At 47.3% G+C, this 16,953-nt stretch overlaps 1 protein-coding gene across 3 annotated transcripts in view; it reads right to left on the reverse strand.

Moving 5' to 3' along the window:
• Positions 1–16,953, reverse strand: part of FGF18 (fibroblast growth factor 18) — a 65,843-nt gene that overhangs the window by 12,262 nt on the left and 36,628 nt on the right. For all 3 annotated transcript variants that reach the window (XM_090150953.1, XM_090150954.1, XM_090150955.1), the window contains one exon: positions 5,967–6,073. In XM_090150953.1, the coding sequence (XP_090007079.1) occupies positions 5,967–6,073 (107 nt within the window). The remainder of the gene's footprint in view (positions 1–5,966; positions 6,074–16,953) is intronic.

Raw genomic sequence — 16,953 nt, forward strand, 5'->3', positions numbered from 1 at the left:
CCCAGTGAGCCACCCCAAGCTCCTGTAAGAGAGCGCTCCTTTTCCTATAGGGTTGGGGTATTACAAGGGGCCAGGTCTGCGTGCATAGGCCCTAACAAGCGCCTTCACTCTTTGATGCTGTCAGAGCTTTTTTAGCCAACTTTCCTGACTAAACACACACATGCTTCAAGAAAAACCCCTATTTTAAAGCTGCAATGTAAACAACCCCAAATCATTACTATCCCCTAAAGGCTACTGCTGGCAGGAATCAGTGATAAAGCTCTGCCAGAGCAGTCTGGCATCTAGCAACAATTTGTTTGTTGTCCTGCAAAAATAGAGAGTCTTGCCATATGGTATAAGCAACTTTCTGGTAATGTTAAAAAATACATTGGCTTGGAAAGCAGTTGTCACACCAGAGGAGATCTTACACTTCTGATACAGGTTATGGTGGGAGCAGTACCGATGCAGCCAGCAGAGCTGTGTCACCTTCAGCTCCTGGCACAGCCACATCACCTGGCACTGCTTTCCTTAATGCTGAGAGGAGCTGGACAGGGCTTTGAAGGAAGAAGCTCAGCAGTGATCCTCTGTGCTCTGTGAATGCCAGGAGGGTTTCAGGGCTATGGACACAGCAACAGCAGGCTTGTCCCCAAAAGCACCCAAGTTGGCTGTCTGCAAGCTGAAGCAGTGCACCAGTCACCCCGAGCAGCCAGGGACTTCCTGCGTTTCCATGAACAGGTCTCTCCCACTGATCGTATTAAACAGAGGGAAAGCAGAAACAAAAACAAACTCATTAAATTGCTCTTTCCAAAGTAACGTGTAAGTATTTATAACGATTTTCTGAGAATGTTCGTATATGGGGTCACTGAAGATTTTTAAAGAAAACCCAAACAGAGACGGTGCATGTCAGCATGCGGTTTGAGTGGGAAACTGCCCATTTTATAGTATCCCATAAACTCTGGCTTGAATTCTTCGCAGGCACTGAAGTGGTATAAATGAGGAGAGGCTTCTGGGGACACGAGTCCATGGTTCTCACCTTCTGCAGAGCTCTAAATGTCTTCTCCCTATGGTCATAAAACGGAACCAGAACCTGGAGCCAGAACCACTCCTGACACAGGCAGTAGCCCCATGCTCTGAATGCCAAGGCTTTGTGGAGGGCAGTGGGACAGAGCCAAGCCTGAGAACAGAGCTAAGGATCCAAACAAACAGGATTCCTGCTCCCATCTGCTTCCAAATCTGGCACTCAAGGCGCTTTTCTATCTGAGTGTTGGGTTGAGGAAACCACCAACCAACCAGAAAGACTCGGTCATTGCAGTCATCTAGGAAAAAAAGCAGTAGGTTTTCTCATGCTTCTCACAACCGCTCTCCACTTTCCCTTCATCAGAATAAACTGGCAGGGAAGGATATTTGTGAAAGCCCCTCTTTTGTCTATCCCTGGGCCTATTTCTGGCATTTTCTCCATAACCACATCCTGCCCCAAAACAAGGACTTGCAGTAGCTGGATGACAGCTGTGTGATGTGGAAGGGCAGCAGCCAGCTGACAAGTGAGCATGCTGTCCCTATGGCTCTGCACTCAGGGCCTGTCCCCCCATGAGCCCCAGCACCCAACACCTGCTTCTCCTTCCTGGGAGAGTTCACCAAGCGGCTCAAAACACTGAGACACAGAGCTGTTCTCAAAACGTCACCAACAAAGAGCAAGGAACAATATTGCTGTTGGATCTGGAAAAGACAGAGCCCAGCTAAGGTAAACCATGGAAGAACATCAGTGGGATTGCTTGGAGCATCTTCTGAAGAAATTTCTGGATCAGATCTAAGACACGCTTAGCTCCTTCCCCATTCTTCTCAAATCTTTTGGGCTCCTTCCAGTCATTACCTTCACCGTTTCTACACACTGCTCTGACAAACACGGCTCCCTTACCACGTTCTGCCTCTCCTCCTGCATTCCTGCCCTGCAGCAAGCCGAGGTTCATCCTCCCCCAGCCTCGGTCACCAGAAAACCAGGCCTATTTCCTTCCCTCCCTTTATAATTGAGAAAGCAATGCCCATGCAGACCACACAGTGTGATTCCACACTGAGAGAACTAGGGGAAATTCCCCGCCAGCTCTCCCTATGGGATCAGAAGGTACCTGAGGAAAATTTGGGCCATTTGGGGCTACATTCTCAGATATCCTTCAGAGCAGGCACTGTCACACGGTACTGACTCCTGCAATAACTCAGAGTCTAAGTTATTCCAGAAGACACATCCCCAAAGTCTGTGCGTTACAAGAGGAAATCAGGGCAGCAGCTAAAGGAAGGGGCAGGGCTTTGGTAACCTCACACCTGTGCCGACGGATCCACTTTGAGCTTCAAACAGGCCCCTGACCTTTCAAACGCTCTGTGATGAGAGGATTGGGAAGGAACAGGGAAAGGAAATCTCTGCAAAGACGTGCAATTCTAGATAGCACCAATCTGCACAGCTAAAGCAGTTAGAGGTGGCCAAGCTAATTAAGGGCCACCTGCTCACATCCTGGTCTGCTAATTCTTGCTTTAAAAGACTTAGCTCTGACAAGCATCAAGTCCCCACCTTAATGACATTATTATCTTTAATGCATGAGGTAACAGAAGCCGGGGCAGGAAGAAAAAACAGAGAAGGGCTCACCAAGAGAATGACAGCTAGAAACTCCGAGCTCCTCCACAAAGACCATTAACTCTTCTCTCCAGCACTGAATTATCGCAAATCTTGAGCTCTTCTATCCGAGTGCAAAGTCACTGTATGCCTTTTGCTACAAACTCATACGTGCAAAAGAAGCCAGTATTTCTACATGTGCTAAAATAGAGACACCAAATACCCACGGGTAGAAAAAATACAGTCATAAATTAAAGGAATCTTTCTCAGCCCTTTATAACACCAAGAATCAACTGAGAAAGACAATCCAACTTGTCCTCCCCTGGAACAGGTCACCTTTAACCTCCCTGCACAACCCTGCCCCACTCCAGGTTTCACAGGCAGTGTGTAGGAACACCAGCAGCCTCAGACATCGCATGCCATGACAATAAATACCATCCACAGCCTGCCCTCATCACCTCCAAGCCCTTTAGCCAACAGTGGCTGTGAACACACAGTAACACACAGCACACACAGTGAACACACAGTAACAAACGAGCAAGACGACACGTTGGTGGCTCTTGAAAAAACTCCATCAGATGGCCTCCACTTAGAAAAGCTGGCATGGGTGCCCATAAGTAAATAAAAAAGCCAAAGGCTGCACTTCTAAATCTGATGGATGAATCTGTTTGCCCGCAATTCAATCAGGTGGGGAGCGAGCCTGGCTCACATTTGTCACAAGTTCCATCTGAGAACAACAACAACCTGCTCCCATCTGTAATGCCCTTTGTAGGTGATTATAGAAAACAAAAAGGACTAAATTCAAAGCAGGTTTTCAACTGGGGGGGATCCAAAAAATGCTGACTGCGAAGGAGAACAAAGCCAGATGGCATATGCTGGTATTGTCAGGGATTATGCAGTGTAAGGCAATAGGAAATGAGCAGAAAAAAAGAACCAATTTCATCCCAGGGCTCCTCTGCTGCCAAATGAACATAGCGGGGCAACTGTGAAACAATCAGTTTATGGGTTTCATTCTCCTCCACCCCCAGACTGAACTTAAATATTTGTATAAGCCGAGGCGTAACTTTTATCTAATGTTATCCTTGGGGTTTACACGCTGTTTGGAGCATTCGGTCTAAAAAGCATTCCCCCAAACTCCTGCCACAAAAAGAGCTGAAACTACGATACTAATTAAAACCACACTCTTTGGTATCAAGAAGACATGCTATTATTTTCTTTTTTGCTCATGAGAAGCTGTTAATACGGGCAATGCGTCTGGAACATTTTCCTTCCAAGCGCAATGCTCAGTACCCCCTCCTGCTCAGGTCGGCTGCTTTATGAACTTGTCAGCAGTCTGGGGTGGGAAGGCTCAGATGGCGTATTTACAAGAATAGATTTTTTTTTTTTTTTTTTAATAACAGACTGTTTGCCAACTTCACGTTACAAAAAGCACATCGAGAAAAAAACAAAAGCTTTACGCTGCACGAAAGGTGACAAGCTAAAGAAATGTCCTGCCTTCTTGCCCAGTGGGCAGCTGAGGTTGCCAAAATATACTATACATTGTGAAAAACAGCCACCGACTCTGCCAGGATGCTTCTGGACACTCAGCACATACCAGGAAAGGATGTGGGTGGCAATGTGTACCAACACCGACCCACGCTGGGGTAAAGTCTGTTACAGAAAACGGTAAGATTTCATGCTTACTTTATCCCCGTATAACTAGGATGCTTATAAGGTCTCCATTATTATACTATCAGCACATCAAAGTTAATAATATATTTATCCTTATAACACTTGTAAGACAAGGGAAAAATGGTATTACCACAGAAAACTAAGGTGTAAAGAAATTAATGCCCAGTTTTATGTTCAGTGCAATTTTCAAAAGCATCTGTGTGCGTCCCAATACATTCACATCCAGTTAAAAAACAAATTTCTTTGTCCAAGGTCATAGAATCATAGAATGGCCTGGGTTGAAAAGGACCACCATGATCATCCTGTTTCAACCCCCCTTGCTATGTGCAGGGTCACCAACCAGCAGACCAGGCTGCCCAGAGCCACATCCAGCCTGGCCCTGAATGCCTCCAGGGATGGGGCATCCACAGCCTCCTTGGGCAACCTGTTCCAGTGCATCACCACCCTCTGTATATTCAACCTAATCCTCCTCTATCTCAGTTTAAAATCATTCCCCTTGTCCCATCACTGAACAAGGACAAGCAATGGTGTCTCATTCAGAGCAGGCAGTTACACTGCAGAGATGCAGGAAGCAGAGAGAAATGGCTGCTTTGGTCCAATCCTCCTGCAGCACATCCTATTTCCAAGTCTCCACAGAGTTCTGGATGCTCCCTGCTTTGCAAAAGCAGAACTCCAGTGGGTTAGGCAGGGTGCCACTGCTAGTGCTGCCTCTGAAAGACCTGGGCTCAGCCTCTAAAGAAGCATCTGTAGTGCTCCGAGGAAAATAAAAGTGGCAGAAACGATCCTCTGGGGGAAGGCACTTGTCCCACAAGTGTCACTCTTGGGACCGCAAATGTAAATAATGTTTCATCAGAGCAATTGGTTTCTGGTTTCTGTTTGGGAGTGTGGCTTTCACTGTTCTGCCTTTGTTGACTCAAAACGAAACTCAGCTTCCCTTTTTCACAGCCACAGAGATGCCAGATTTTAATTCCTGGCAGCGCACAGTGCAGCAGTGGAGGAGGGACCTTTTGGGGGTGTTTGGCCATGTCTTAGCTTTGAAGCACCTCCTGCCCCGTTAGCGAGCTGCCAGCCTCGCCAGCAGTTCAGAAGAACTGCCTAAGCTACAAAAACAAGTTAATGCACGAAAATATGACTTCAGCAAAGAAGTTAAGCTACATGGGTAAATATGCTGTAATTTCCAACATGCTTCCATTGTGCAGGGATCCAATGTAATAAAATATTCCTGCAATGCTAGAACCATGAGGCCTTGTCCCAGTAAAATGATCTGATTTCGGTATTAGCTTTGCCATGCTATAACCTGCCTCAACACTGGAACCAGCACTATGTTGCTAACTTTCCTAGCACATTCTTGCTTTCCCTTTTTCTAATATGACTCCAAAGTCAGACAGGATTCAATCAAGTCATGAAGTTATATGGACCACATTCCATAACGCTGTGATACAGAATTGACATCTTTTCTCAATTTACCCAACTGTAAAGTGTCAACCCATATGCATCCAAAACATCACCACAGAATCCCATGGATGGCTGCAGAGTTGATTTTAAGGATGTGGGGGAGGCCTGGTGAAGGGACAGACCGCCTTTAAACGCCACATCTGCTCAGTCCTGCTTTTCATTTGAGGCTGACAGGCAATGCTTGTATCATCACTGCAGTTTTGAGGAGGCTGCTAAAGGTAACACTCACGTTAAAAAAGAATCAATAGGAAACACTTACCTTCCCTACTAGCTTGCCTTTCCTGTTCATGCAAAGGTAGAAGTCTGTCTCCTTCCCTTTGATCCGGACTTGACTGCCAAAAGTGTCTGTTTCCACTAGAAGCTGGGCTTGTAAAGGAAGAAGAAAAAACAGCATTTACCAGTGTGGTCATGTTAAGTCAGCGTGTGCAAAGCTCACCAGCACGTTGTCCCATTGCCTCCACTTGAACCACACCACGCTTGGATGCTCTACAAGGGAACAACCCCACAGCCACCCACGGGCTGAGCTTCAGACTTGGTTAGAGGTGCCAATCCGACACGTCTCCATGTCAGACGCTTCAGATTTAATGCCTCTTCAGCACAGAACAGGCACACACAACTGTGCTCTGTATGTCCTTGCTACCCCATCAGGAATGTAATGCTAGAAGCAGCCCTCCACGCTGCAGGAGGTAAGAAAATGGCTTTCCTTCTCATGGAAGATACAAGATTAGCACAACCAGAATGAGATTCCTTTCCCCACAGTCAGCAGCCCCCAAACACTGCACAGAGGCACCCCAGGCACAGGCTCTTGGTGCTCATGACAGCTAGTGGGGGAGAAGTTCAATGCTGTTTGTGTTCTGGGCCCTGAGAGTGTCAAGACGTCTTTCCAGGAGGTCACTGATTGCTTTGTGGCAATACAGCTCTGCTAAGCCTGCAACTCCAGGCCCAACTGGAAGAAACGCGGCCAATGTCACTGTGTTTTTTGCATGTCTTATTAAGGCCAAATACTGTGTTGCAGCATTTCCAGGAGCCATGGCAGGGGCTGGATTTCTGCTTCATCTGTACATACCACCTGCCCTGATGCAATCTGATTTGCAGAAGCCGGTCAAGCTGTCACACAGATGTACAGCATGTTATCATCATCACTAAAACCTATACACGCTCAAATTCAGCGTTCCGTTCTGACTCTGATCTAAACTCAAATTCCAGTCATGCTCGAGGTTCAGATTCCAAGAATTTCCCTGGAGAGGCAAGAACATGCAGACTGGACATTTTGGTTCAGCTCCATCTCCGATATGCAGGGGAGAAAGTAGACATGGTGGAAACACAATGCAAGAATGTGTAAGTGTCAGCAAGTGCAAATCCACGCTCCTGCTCTGGAAATTCTCACGTTTGTAAGAACTGAGTCTTACCGTAGAAACACGGCTTTTGCCAAACTCTGAAGAATGTTTGATCTGCGCTGCAGAAAGTCACATTCTTTTTGGCATTCATATTTCAAACTTTAAAACCCTCTAAGAGCAAATATGTTCACCGTTAAGGATTTACCATGGGGATAGAAATAGGAGTTTGTTTCATTTAAACACATTAATATTTTTCCCACTTGTAAAGTCAGCTTTTGGCTTCTGCAGCAGTGCAAATATCACACACCTTTAACTCACGAGGGCCCTAAATGGAGTTCTCCCTTTGCAGCCCAGTCACACATGTAAGTTCAGGGTTTGCCAGTTACCGTTTAGATTTATTTAGATATATTCATTACATCTTTATCACAGGGGATATTTAAAGAATATGTTTCTGTACTTCTTTCTGACAGCAAGTAGGATAATGCCTGTATTGTACCAGTACACAGCTTGCAAACATGTACATAAGGATATTTATCTATGTCTTTCAGGCAGGTGCTGTGGTTGGAGGATGGATACCTGACTGCCAGCAGCAGCTGCGTGCTGAATGCTTTGTCTCACACGTGCCCAGGTGGAATCAAACCAGTGCTCACCCACACTTCTGGCAGGAAGGCCACATGGCCAGAAATATTCCATCACTGTAGGCATACAAAGATGAACAAATCCAGGATGGCAGAGCATGCCACAGATCAAAGCCAGGTCTTCACCGAGCTAAATGGCATGTGCCTTGGAGAAGGTCATTGCTTCAAATTGCTCAGGAGGCTGTTCAGATGCAGTGCCATAGGAATGGACCAGGGAATAGCCAGAAGTATGACTATCTCTAAAGAAGTAACTGTGAAAGGTTGTCTTGTACTAAGGGACGTGGTTTAGTGGGGAAATATTGGTCGTTGGTTGGACTGGATGATCTTGGAGGTCTTTTCCAACCTTGGTGATTCTATGAGGAAGGGACAGAAATTCAGTCACTGCAAGAGGGGAAAGCAGCAGCCTGAAATCTAAGGAACCAGACGTGTGATGCCAAGCACTGGCCAAGAACTGTGGTCGATACCCAGAGCTACAAGGAGCTGCCTGCAGATCTCCACGTCAAATCCACCCAGCGGCATAAACAGGGCTGCCAAACACCAGCTAGGGCTCGGCAGCTTGCATTCAGGCACAAACAGGACACAAGTTCACCCACACTGCCTGCCCACCTTCAGCCAACCCCTGCTCTGGGAACGCCACATCTAAGCCACAAGGCAACCCCATCCATCCAAGCCTCAGCGCTGCTACTAGAACTGCTAAGAACAACCCCGAATATCAGATACGGGCTTTATCCAGCCAAAGGAGAAGTAAAGGTCAATAAAATGCTCCATTTCTCCACTGGAGCTCAAGCTGCAGGCTGCCAGATGGCCAGCAACCCGCACACAGCCAACACGGGCTGACACTGCGTGCGCCCGGGCTCAGATGAACAAACACGGGGCACGCGCCTTGCTTCCCCCCACCCCCTCACACTGCAGCCAGTATGAGTAATATCCAAGCTGATTTTAATTTGAAAAATATCACCTTAAAAAGATGCCGGTTCCCTGCTGTGAAAATTAAAACCATCTGGATGGAGTGATTTCAAATAATTAATCTAGGTCTCCTTTGACACCGCTGCTAATTAAAATATGATACCTTCCTCCCCCTTTTTAAATAAAGAATTTAAATAAAGTTTAAAGATCTAATAAAAGAACGTTATAGTTTAGAGAGCTAAATGGAACTCACCTTCCCCATGGGTGGCATAGGTTACGCCAGCACCCCCTTCCCCTCCCTCCCCCCAGCAGAGTGCCACTGCTTGCACCAAGCAGCAGTGATGGACAAACATCTACAGCATCTCTGACACACATAGAGGCACCCTCACAGCCCTGCTCAGCAGCCCCTGATGTCCAGGAAGAGGGAGCAGAGGCTCAGCAGATGCTGTCTGCTCCCTGCTGCAATCCTGGCTGTTGAAGCATGTGCTAAAGCAGCCCAGAGGTACCCACTTCTGGAAAAGCTGAGTCATAAGATGCTGAGAATATGTTCTTATTTTTAGGGCTCCTTCTCCTCCTTTACCACTAGAGAGATCAGTCAGGCCTTGGGGTAGGGTTCATAACCCAGCTGGTTTCTACCCTACAGATTCTCCTTTTTAAACCAGGCATCTATGATTTGCCCCTCTCTCCCCAAATTCTCTCAAGAGCCCAAATAGCGATGCTGAACAGTGACCCAGAGAACTAAAATGAGTCAGGGTGAATCCCAGCCCTGGAAAACACAGGGGAACTTTACGTGGGCCCTCAGTGGCAGTGATTCTCCCCCAGCACACAGCACCTCCAGCCCCCTCCATCCCCAGGTGCTCTGCAGAGAGATTACAATCTTTATTTTCAAAAGCTCTGCGCTCCAGCCTTCAGATCAGCTATTATTGTTTAAATTCTTTGACAGCTAGATAGTCTGATACATTTTCCAGGAATAAAAGAGAGAGAGAGAGAGGGAGAGAAAGAAAAAAGATGTCTTTAGAGGGTAAGATCTTCTGCTACATGATTTTGCCTTATTGGCCCATTTAACCTAAACCTTCCTGAAAACTCCCACTGGAAGAGACTGGAATTCCTCACATGTCTAGGTGAAAAGGATTACACATGTATGTTGAAAAGCTATCTTCCAGCTAAAAAAACACAAAGCCGGGAAGATATGTGAAGGTGGCAGAAAATATGCCAAATTATCTTTGAAATATTTCCTGGAAGCACGAGGATGGGAGCCAGAAAAGCACAAGAATAAAAAGGTACCTGAAAAATGTAAGGTCTTAATGATATTTATCACAAACTCCTAGGTGCCAGCCAGGTGCAAAGCAGCAGCAAAGGGGAGATGCAATGAAGGCACAGAAGGACTGGATGACCCACAGATGTTACTGCAGAAGCTCTGGCTGTAAGCACAGCAGACTTGTTCTTCCTCTGAGAGAATAAGACTCACTCTTGAAGGGCTGTGCCTGCAGGGAGAACCCCAGCCAAAGGCAGGCTCTTCTGCACATCCCTGCTTCAAATACTTGAAGCTTGTTCAAAACGCTGCCTGCCCCCAAGCAAAAAAATAAGAGAATCCTTTATGTGACCACAACATCGGAGAGAATGACCCTGTCTCCACTTTATATTCATGACGTAATAAGAGGGAATAACGCCAAAATTATGTAAAGTCTGCAGGGTCTAACAAGGCCTGCAGGCTGTTGACAAGTGAGGGAATCTATGCTGCATCTGTAATTTCTGTTTTCTCATTTGTATATTCCTCCAAACGGTGCCTGGTCACTGCAAGGTGGGGTAACAGAAGCTCCAAGGCCAACACTCCAGGTATTTCTGAACATTTGCAAGCACCCGGGTTTGCAAGGACAACCACAATCTCTTGCTTGATCAAGAAGGACAAGATCTCAGGCAAATAAACCCCTGGGGGCATCAGCTCAGCACTACATCCCATGGCATCCCTTCAGGCCTGCGGAGGAGAGCATGTGAACAAAGCAAAGACTGCAGAGATGATCCAACCCTCTCATAGCAGCACACGCCAGCACTCGGAGCTCTCAGGAACCAGACAGGTTAAATATTTGCACGGGAGACATCAGAAGAAAATCTATAACGCAGCAAAGACCTCAAAGGCACTTACACTGCAGCAACCTGATCCTGCAAATACTTTCACACAAAGAACCTCGCACACGTCGGAAGCCCCTGAGTGCCAACACAGACCATGCAGGGCTGCAGGGTCTGGTCTCTGCCTTCGGCTGCACTGCCAAAGCAATGGAAGCACGGCTTTGGGCAGGGAGGTGTGAGCTTCCCTGTGATCCTCCCCAGGGTTTTCTACTCACCTAAAGGGCTTCAGGAGCCAGAGCAAAGCGCAGGATCTCAGCAGTTTCAGCAAGGAAGCAAGGGCTAAAATCCCCTTCCCAGCACACTAGAGCAGCTTCCTGGGATTTTTACCTCTGAACTGGCAGATAAGGGCTTCAGGCTCCCAGAACTGCCTTCGGGCATTTTCATTGCAAACAACCATCCAGCAGCATCTCCATCTCCAGGACCCCGAGTTATCTGCTCAGCATTCAGTGGGCACGTCGACATGACATGAGGCCAAGACATGTGGAAACATCCACGCTGGTGCCAGCCACAGCTCCTGAGTTCCCAGCCCAGGACAGCTGTGTGAGCACGGCACACTGCCATGCCCAGCTGGTCCGCAGCTGGTACGCAGGCAGAGGCAGCCTAAAGATAATGGGGTTCTACACCATCACTCACACACTGATGAACCATCTGCTCTTTAAGCCAGCTGAACCGTGGTGGTGGTTTCACCTTCAGAGATGCCCACCCAAAAAGTCCCCTGCCTGTTCAGCAGCAGCCAACAAGAGATGCACAAGGAATGACTGGGAGCCACTGGTGCTCCCCAGGCACCCCAGGGATCTTCTCAGGTGAGCCCTCATCTCTGCAGGAGGTTATGGTGGTTATTGCTTCTGCCAGAACAGCAATACCAAAGGCAAAAGAACAAGAATCTAAAACAAATAAGTACTCCTTTCAGGATTGCCCACTTGGGTCACTGAGGGATGACAAAGCTTTCAGACACGATCCCTATAAGCTAACTCCATTAGTAATAATATTCACCTTGGGAGAAGCTTAAATGAAAATTCACTGAACGCTGAGGTCTGTAATCAGTCCGTAAGTCTTAAAGGTTTTACCCAACTTAAAAATAAATAAAAATAATAATTAAAAAAAAAAAAAAACATCTGAGGACAACATTAGGATCATAAGTATCGCGCTGCTAGCCCACGTCTGCACTATTCAGACAGGGATTTGGGTTGGGGTTAGTATTACACACAGAGCCATCTGTGCCCATTTGTAGATATGAGAAAAAAGCACGAAGCAATGGAGAATCAGGCCTGGCCTCTCACAGATGTTTCGTGCAGAATCTAACATAAGAGACTAAAAATACTTTGGCAGTAGCTCCAGCTATGGTGAATAAGCTTATTTAGACAAGATTCAGTAAAACTGGAGGCAATAGGTTGTGTGCTTTAAAAACGTCTGGGCGGGGAGTGGCAGCGAGCAAATTCTGAACTGAACTTTACCACCTGCAAGCTTGCAATGACTAAGACGTAGGCCTGGAAAGAGAAACGTTTAAAATGTTAGCACAGAAATTCCTCTATCTCACCAGGGTGTCTTGCTGTCTCCAAACACAGCTCAAGTGGACAGTATTTCTACAGATGCAGGAAAACTGCTTGAAAAGCTGCCAGGCTCTGAGTCTGGAATTAGTGAAGGATGAGCCTCAAAAAGTTCAGAAGCTCTGTTATGCTTGAAAAAGCACCTAAAATGAAAATAAAGGGCCAAACCCTGATGTCTTTGATCATTCTCATTTGAATAAACTCCTACTGACACAGTAAAGACCAACAGACAAGGACCTCAGAACCTGGCCCCGAGCGCGCAGCTGAAATGCATCCAAAGCACTGGAGTCTCCTGGGTCTGGAAACAACGTGAACCTTCCCCGTCCCGCAGAGGGTTAGAATTACCACAAGAACAAACTTTGCTGATGTTATTTTGACTCTCTTGTTCCCAGTCTCAGCCGAACCCAAAAAAAATACTGATGTACACAAAAATAACAATAAGCAGAGAACGACAACGATGGGAACCCCGTGTACTCTCGCTTCTTCAAAGCTCCTTTACTTGTGGCCAGCAGCATAGGACAGCCCATATTTACCCTGAAGCACTCATCCATCAAGCCTGGGCAGCCTGGTGGTTGGCTGCTCATCCTCAGCGATGAACTAGGTGTGATGTTAGCACCACCATACCCTCATACCAAGGACTCCCAAACACATAAATCTCTCCCGTGTGCCAACACCACGATGGTTGCACGTACTGCAGACGTGAGCCCCATCCAGGTCCCACTGTTGTGTTTGTGAGTACTCCAAACTGGGGCCAACGAGGAGAAATGCAGAAGGCATTTGCAGAGTTATTTGAATTAACATTATCAGCCGTGTCTGGCACAGAAATATGTCGTGTTCTCTGTGTACTGTGCAGGTTTTATTATTCTGTGCAGAGCTGAAATAATGACGATTAATTTTATGGATGGGAATATAGGCATGTTTGTGCAATTTCTCAAAGGGGCTCACTGTAACTTTCCCCTTCTTCCAACAAGTAAAAAAACATGTTCAAAATAAAGATGCACGATGCTACGGTATTTTCAGTGGGATTCTTGTGGCTCTGGAACCCAGAGGAGCAGAGGTAGCAGCACAACCTACCAGAAAAAATGCTCTGGCACACTGGGGAAATTCCTCTGTGTTTTAAGGTTTTAAATGGGAGTCACTGTTACAAATGGATGTGAATTCAATTTCAGAGAAACACACTGACTTTTTCATGCTCATGCTGCTGCCACTCACTTTCGCCGTGTAATGCTCTATGAGATGAAGTACACAGTCGTCATTCTCAGATGACTGTAATTAATTTTCAGTAAAGGCTGACAGAGGAGGACAAGGAACAACCAGCTATAGAGCCCTTCCCTCCTTTTCACGGAGGCACATCCATCTGGAACCAACCACAGCCAAAGAGAGCCCTTGGATGACATACCTCAGAGGAGGTCTTCTTCTAAAGGTCTCTCCCACTAGAAATAGCACAATTCTTCCAGCTCTTCTCCAAGTGGCAGCAACAGAAACAGCAAAAATCAGATATCCCATTAACCCTGCCTTTAACACCTTTAGTTTCATATATCTATTTCTGGAAACGTATTTTTCCTTAACTATTACTCACAGCATAGGGTGAGGCACAGCATAGGTAAGATTATTTACCTGTCTCTTACTGCATTTTTCACTGCATGAGAAGTTTGAAAAGTTGGCTTTTTTGATGGTTTTCTTTTTTTCTTTTTCTTTCCAGAGTCCCCTGGGACAAAAGGCATCTGGCATTGGACATTTAAATAAGACCTGTCAGAACTGTAAAATTAGTTTTATGTATAATAAATGTACTTTAAAAAGCTCAAATATAATTCCGCACTCAAAGCACGAGTGTTTGGATTTATAAAAGGAGATTCCAAGCTGAACTGTAATATAAGGAGTAAATCAAGTACAGAACTAAGCCAGTCCTCATCTGTGGCGTTACAAACAAGAGCAGAAAAGAAGCAGTATCTCTAACAGCTTATTTGTTGTTATGCTGGGTTTAAAGAACCAACGTAGATAGAGTAAAATACATATTACTGTTGCTTATCCCAGTTCGATTTACCTAGAGACACACACCATCTGCAAAGCTCAGATTCAGTCCCATATTTACAACCCAAAGTTTCTCAGCGTTTCCCAAACGTTTCAGTTTAGGCTCAGCTCATGTGGATGCCTGTAGGATCTTTTAATAAATTTCCATATTCTGCCCTGATTTATCGCTTGTATAATACCACCATGTTGCAGAAAGCCTCACTGCACAGAGCTGAGCGTGAACACGACCTCGTCCTTCTCCCCATGCACACGCATTTCTGTCCTCTCTGCAACAGGGGATCCCTCTGTCCTCTCCCCACCCCAGAGGGACCCCGCAGGTCTGTGCAGGGGTCAGTCTCAGCACAGTGGGTGAAATGCTGGAGGCACATGGCATGCCGCTGCTCTAGGTGTCCAGCCTACACCTGTCCTAGCACAGACAAACACAGCTTGTTTAGCTTGGAGGACTCTTTGGCCAACTCTTCAATCAGCACATCATTCACTTTAAAAAAAACTTCACATTTTCAAAGGAAAAATGCAAAGGAAAAACCCTCCTTCCAGCACTCCTACCCCATGCCTGCACTGCTCCTCCCCAGCCGGACACCTCGTTACTCTCCTCTCAAGTCCTCTCCTACGGTCTTAAAGGAGAATGGAGGATGCAGAAGGAAAATTCCTAATTCCTCTTTATTTATAAGTAAAGGAGCTGCAGTATTTAAAGGTAGCCCTGATGGCCACGTCTTCAGTTGCATGGCCACACCAAGGAGTGGAGCTGCCCTTTACCTCTGCCATGGCAAGACAAGGCCACTCGAGAAACCTGCCAGTGCAGCTCCATGGCTGCTGCCATCCACTGAGCTCAGGGACACTGCTGGGGACCGTGTCACCCCTCCCTGTCAGAGCCACGGGTGTACGGGAGCCCAAGGATGTGCCACACTACCACAGACAGCCTGTGGAAAACAGCCTGCCTAAATGCCTTACAGCCCACTGCAGAGTGGAGTCACTCCGGGTGACACATGGTGGAAGAGAGTAGTTTCTCCATCTGAGAGCCCAGAAGGAGCCAAGGAGCTGGCTGACCCAAGGAAGGGAGCTTTGGTGCCAGCTCCTGGCAGGGACAGAAGACAGCTCCTAACCCAGGCCCCACAGGGCACAGCCCTCCCAAAGGAGGGCCAGAGCAAAGCATGAAACAAGGACCATCTGTGTGCATCAGGGCAGACGGGGCACAGGGCAGGCACCGCCACGGTGCGAGCAGCCTCCAGCCAGCCCAGCACAACCATGGTGCTCACCCTCACCCTCCAGCTCCCGACCTGGCGCTCCGCTTTGGGTCCACCTCCAGTGGGAAGAGTTAAAATTCATCCCCAGAGAGACACTAATGAAAAGGAGACAAAAAAGCAGGATGCTGGTGAATGATAACAGTGGGTGGCCAGTCGCCCGTGGCCGGTGCGTTCTGCATACAACAGGCACAGCCGAGTGTGTCTGGCAACAGACAATTATTTCACTCGAGGTGTGTGAAGCGGGAGCCCCCGGAGCCATTCTCCAGTTGAACCACCCAGCCATGTCGATGAACAAAAACGCCTGCCGGGAACGGCCCTCTCCTCGCTCGCATCTCCCCACCGGGTTTGTCTGTGTTGTCCTTCCTGCTGTGGCATTTGCAGCTCTGAAAAAAGAAGCGGGTCAAACATCTCCAAATGGTGCATTTAGTGCTTCCCCTCGGGTGTCCGCGGTGTCCCGGCCATTTTCCTCCTGGATGCCAGCAGCATTCACTGGGGAGCGAGCTGACCCCTCTGCGGTGGGCGAGAGTGCCTGACGCTAAGTGCTGCTAATGCGTTCTGCATTTGTGCTCGGGGGCAGGAAATCTCAACTTCCAGTGCCAAGGGGTTAATTATAATTTATATAGCAAGATCTCAGGCAGTGTTTTTTTTTCCTTCAGCTAATTAAGAGGTACAATTACCTCTGAGAATCAAAGGGCTATTTTGGTACCCTGCTATCAGAAACAGATTACAGTCACTTAGAACACAAGGACATCTCAGCTTTTCTATGCGTGCTTCATTTTTCATTTAGATCATTAAAAAGACATCGTCATCTTTCTGCTCCATCACCGCAGCATGCTGGAAAATGCCTACAAAAGCCATCACAACACATTAGCATCTCGCCATGCTGCTTTCCCGGTGATTAGCTGCAATCTCAACGCTGTGTGCTGTCACTGCCACCCAGGACCACAGGCACTGGCTGAGTGCTGGGCAGCTTGCAGCCACCTGGGCTGAGGTCACATCAGTGGCCTGGCCTGATCCCCCCGTCGGCTCCTTTCCTTCATGTTTGTGCAGAGGTTTAACAGCTCTGCTTCTGTCCCTCGCCGCTCTCAGCAGTGTTTGCCAAGCCATTGCAAAGGGTTCGTGTAAATTCAGATGTAGGGAGAGGGGGGTTTGGATTGAAGATGTCATGAAGTTCTGGGGAGCCCTGAAGTCCTGCTCTGGGAGTCACTGAGGTTAAATGCACAGCATGGGCTGCACCCTCAGCCTGACCCAGCACGGGCTACACAGAAGCATTCCAGCAGTCACTATTGTACAGCCGTGGGCCATGGCTCTGGGAAATGAGCACTATAGTTAGACACGGGTGCTGTGCCTCTGCCAGCAGACCACATACACTCAAGGCAGCTACAAGACAGGATCACACCTGTCTGCACCCTCACC

The sequence above is a fragment of the Phasianus colchicus genome, chromosome 15 (assembly GCF_987193195.1).
Source record: "Phasianus colchicus chromosome 15, bPhaCol1.hap1.1, whole genome shotgun sequence".
NCBI classification, from domain to species: domain Eukaryota; kingdom Metazoa; phylum Chordata; class Aves; order Galliformes; family Phasianidae; genus Phasianus; species Phasianus colchicus.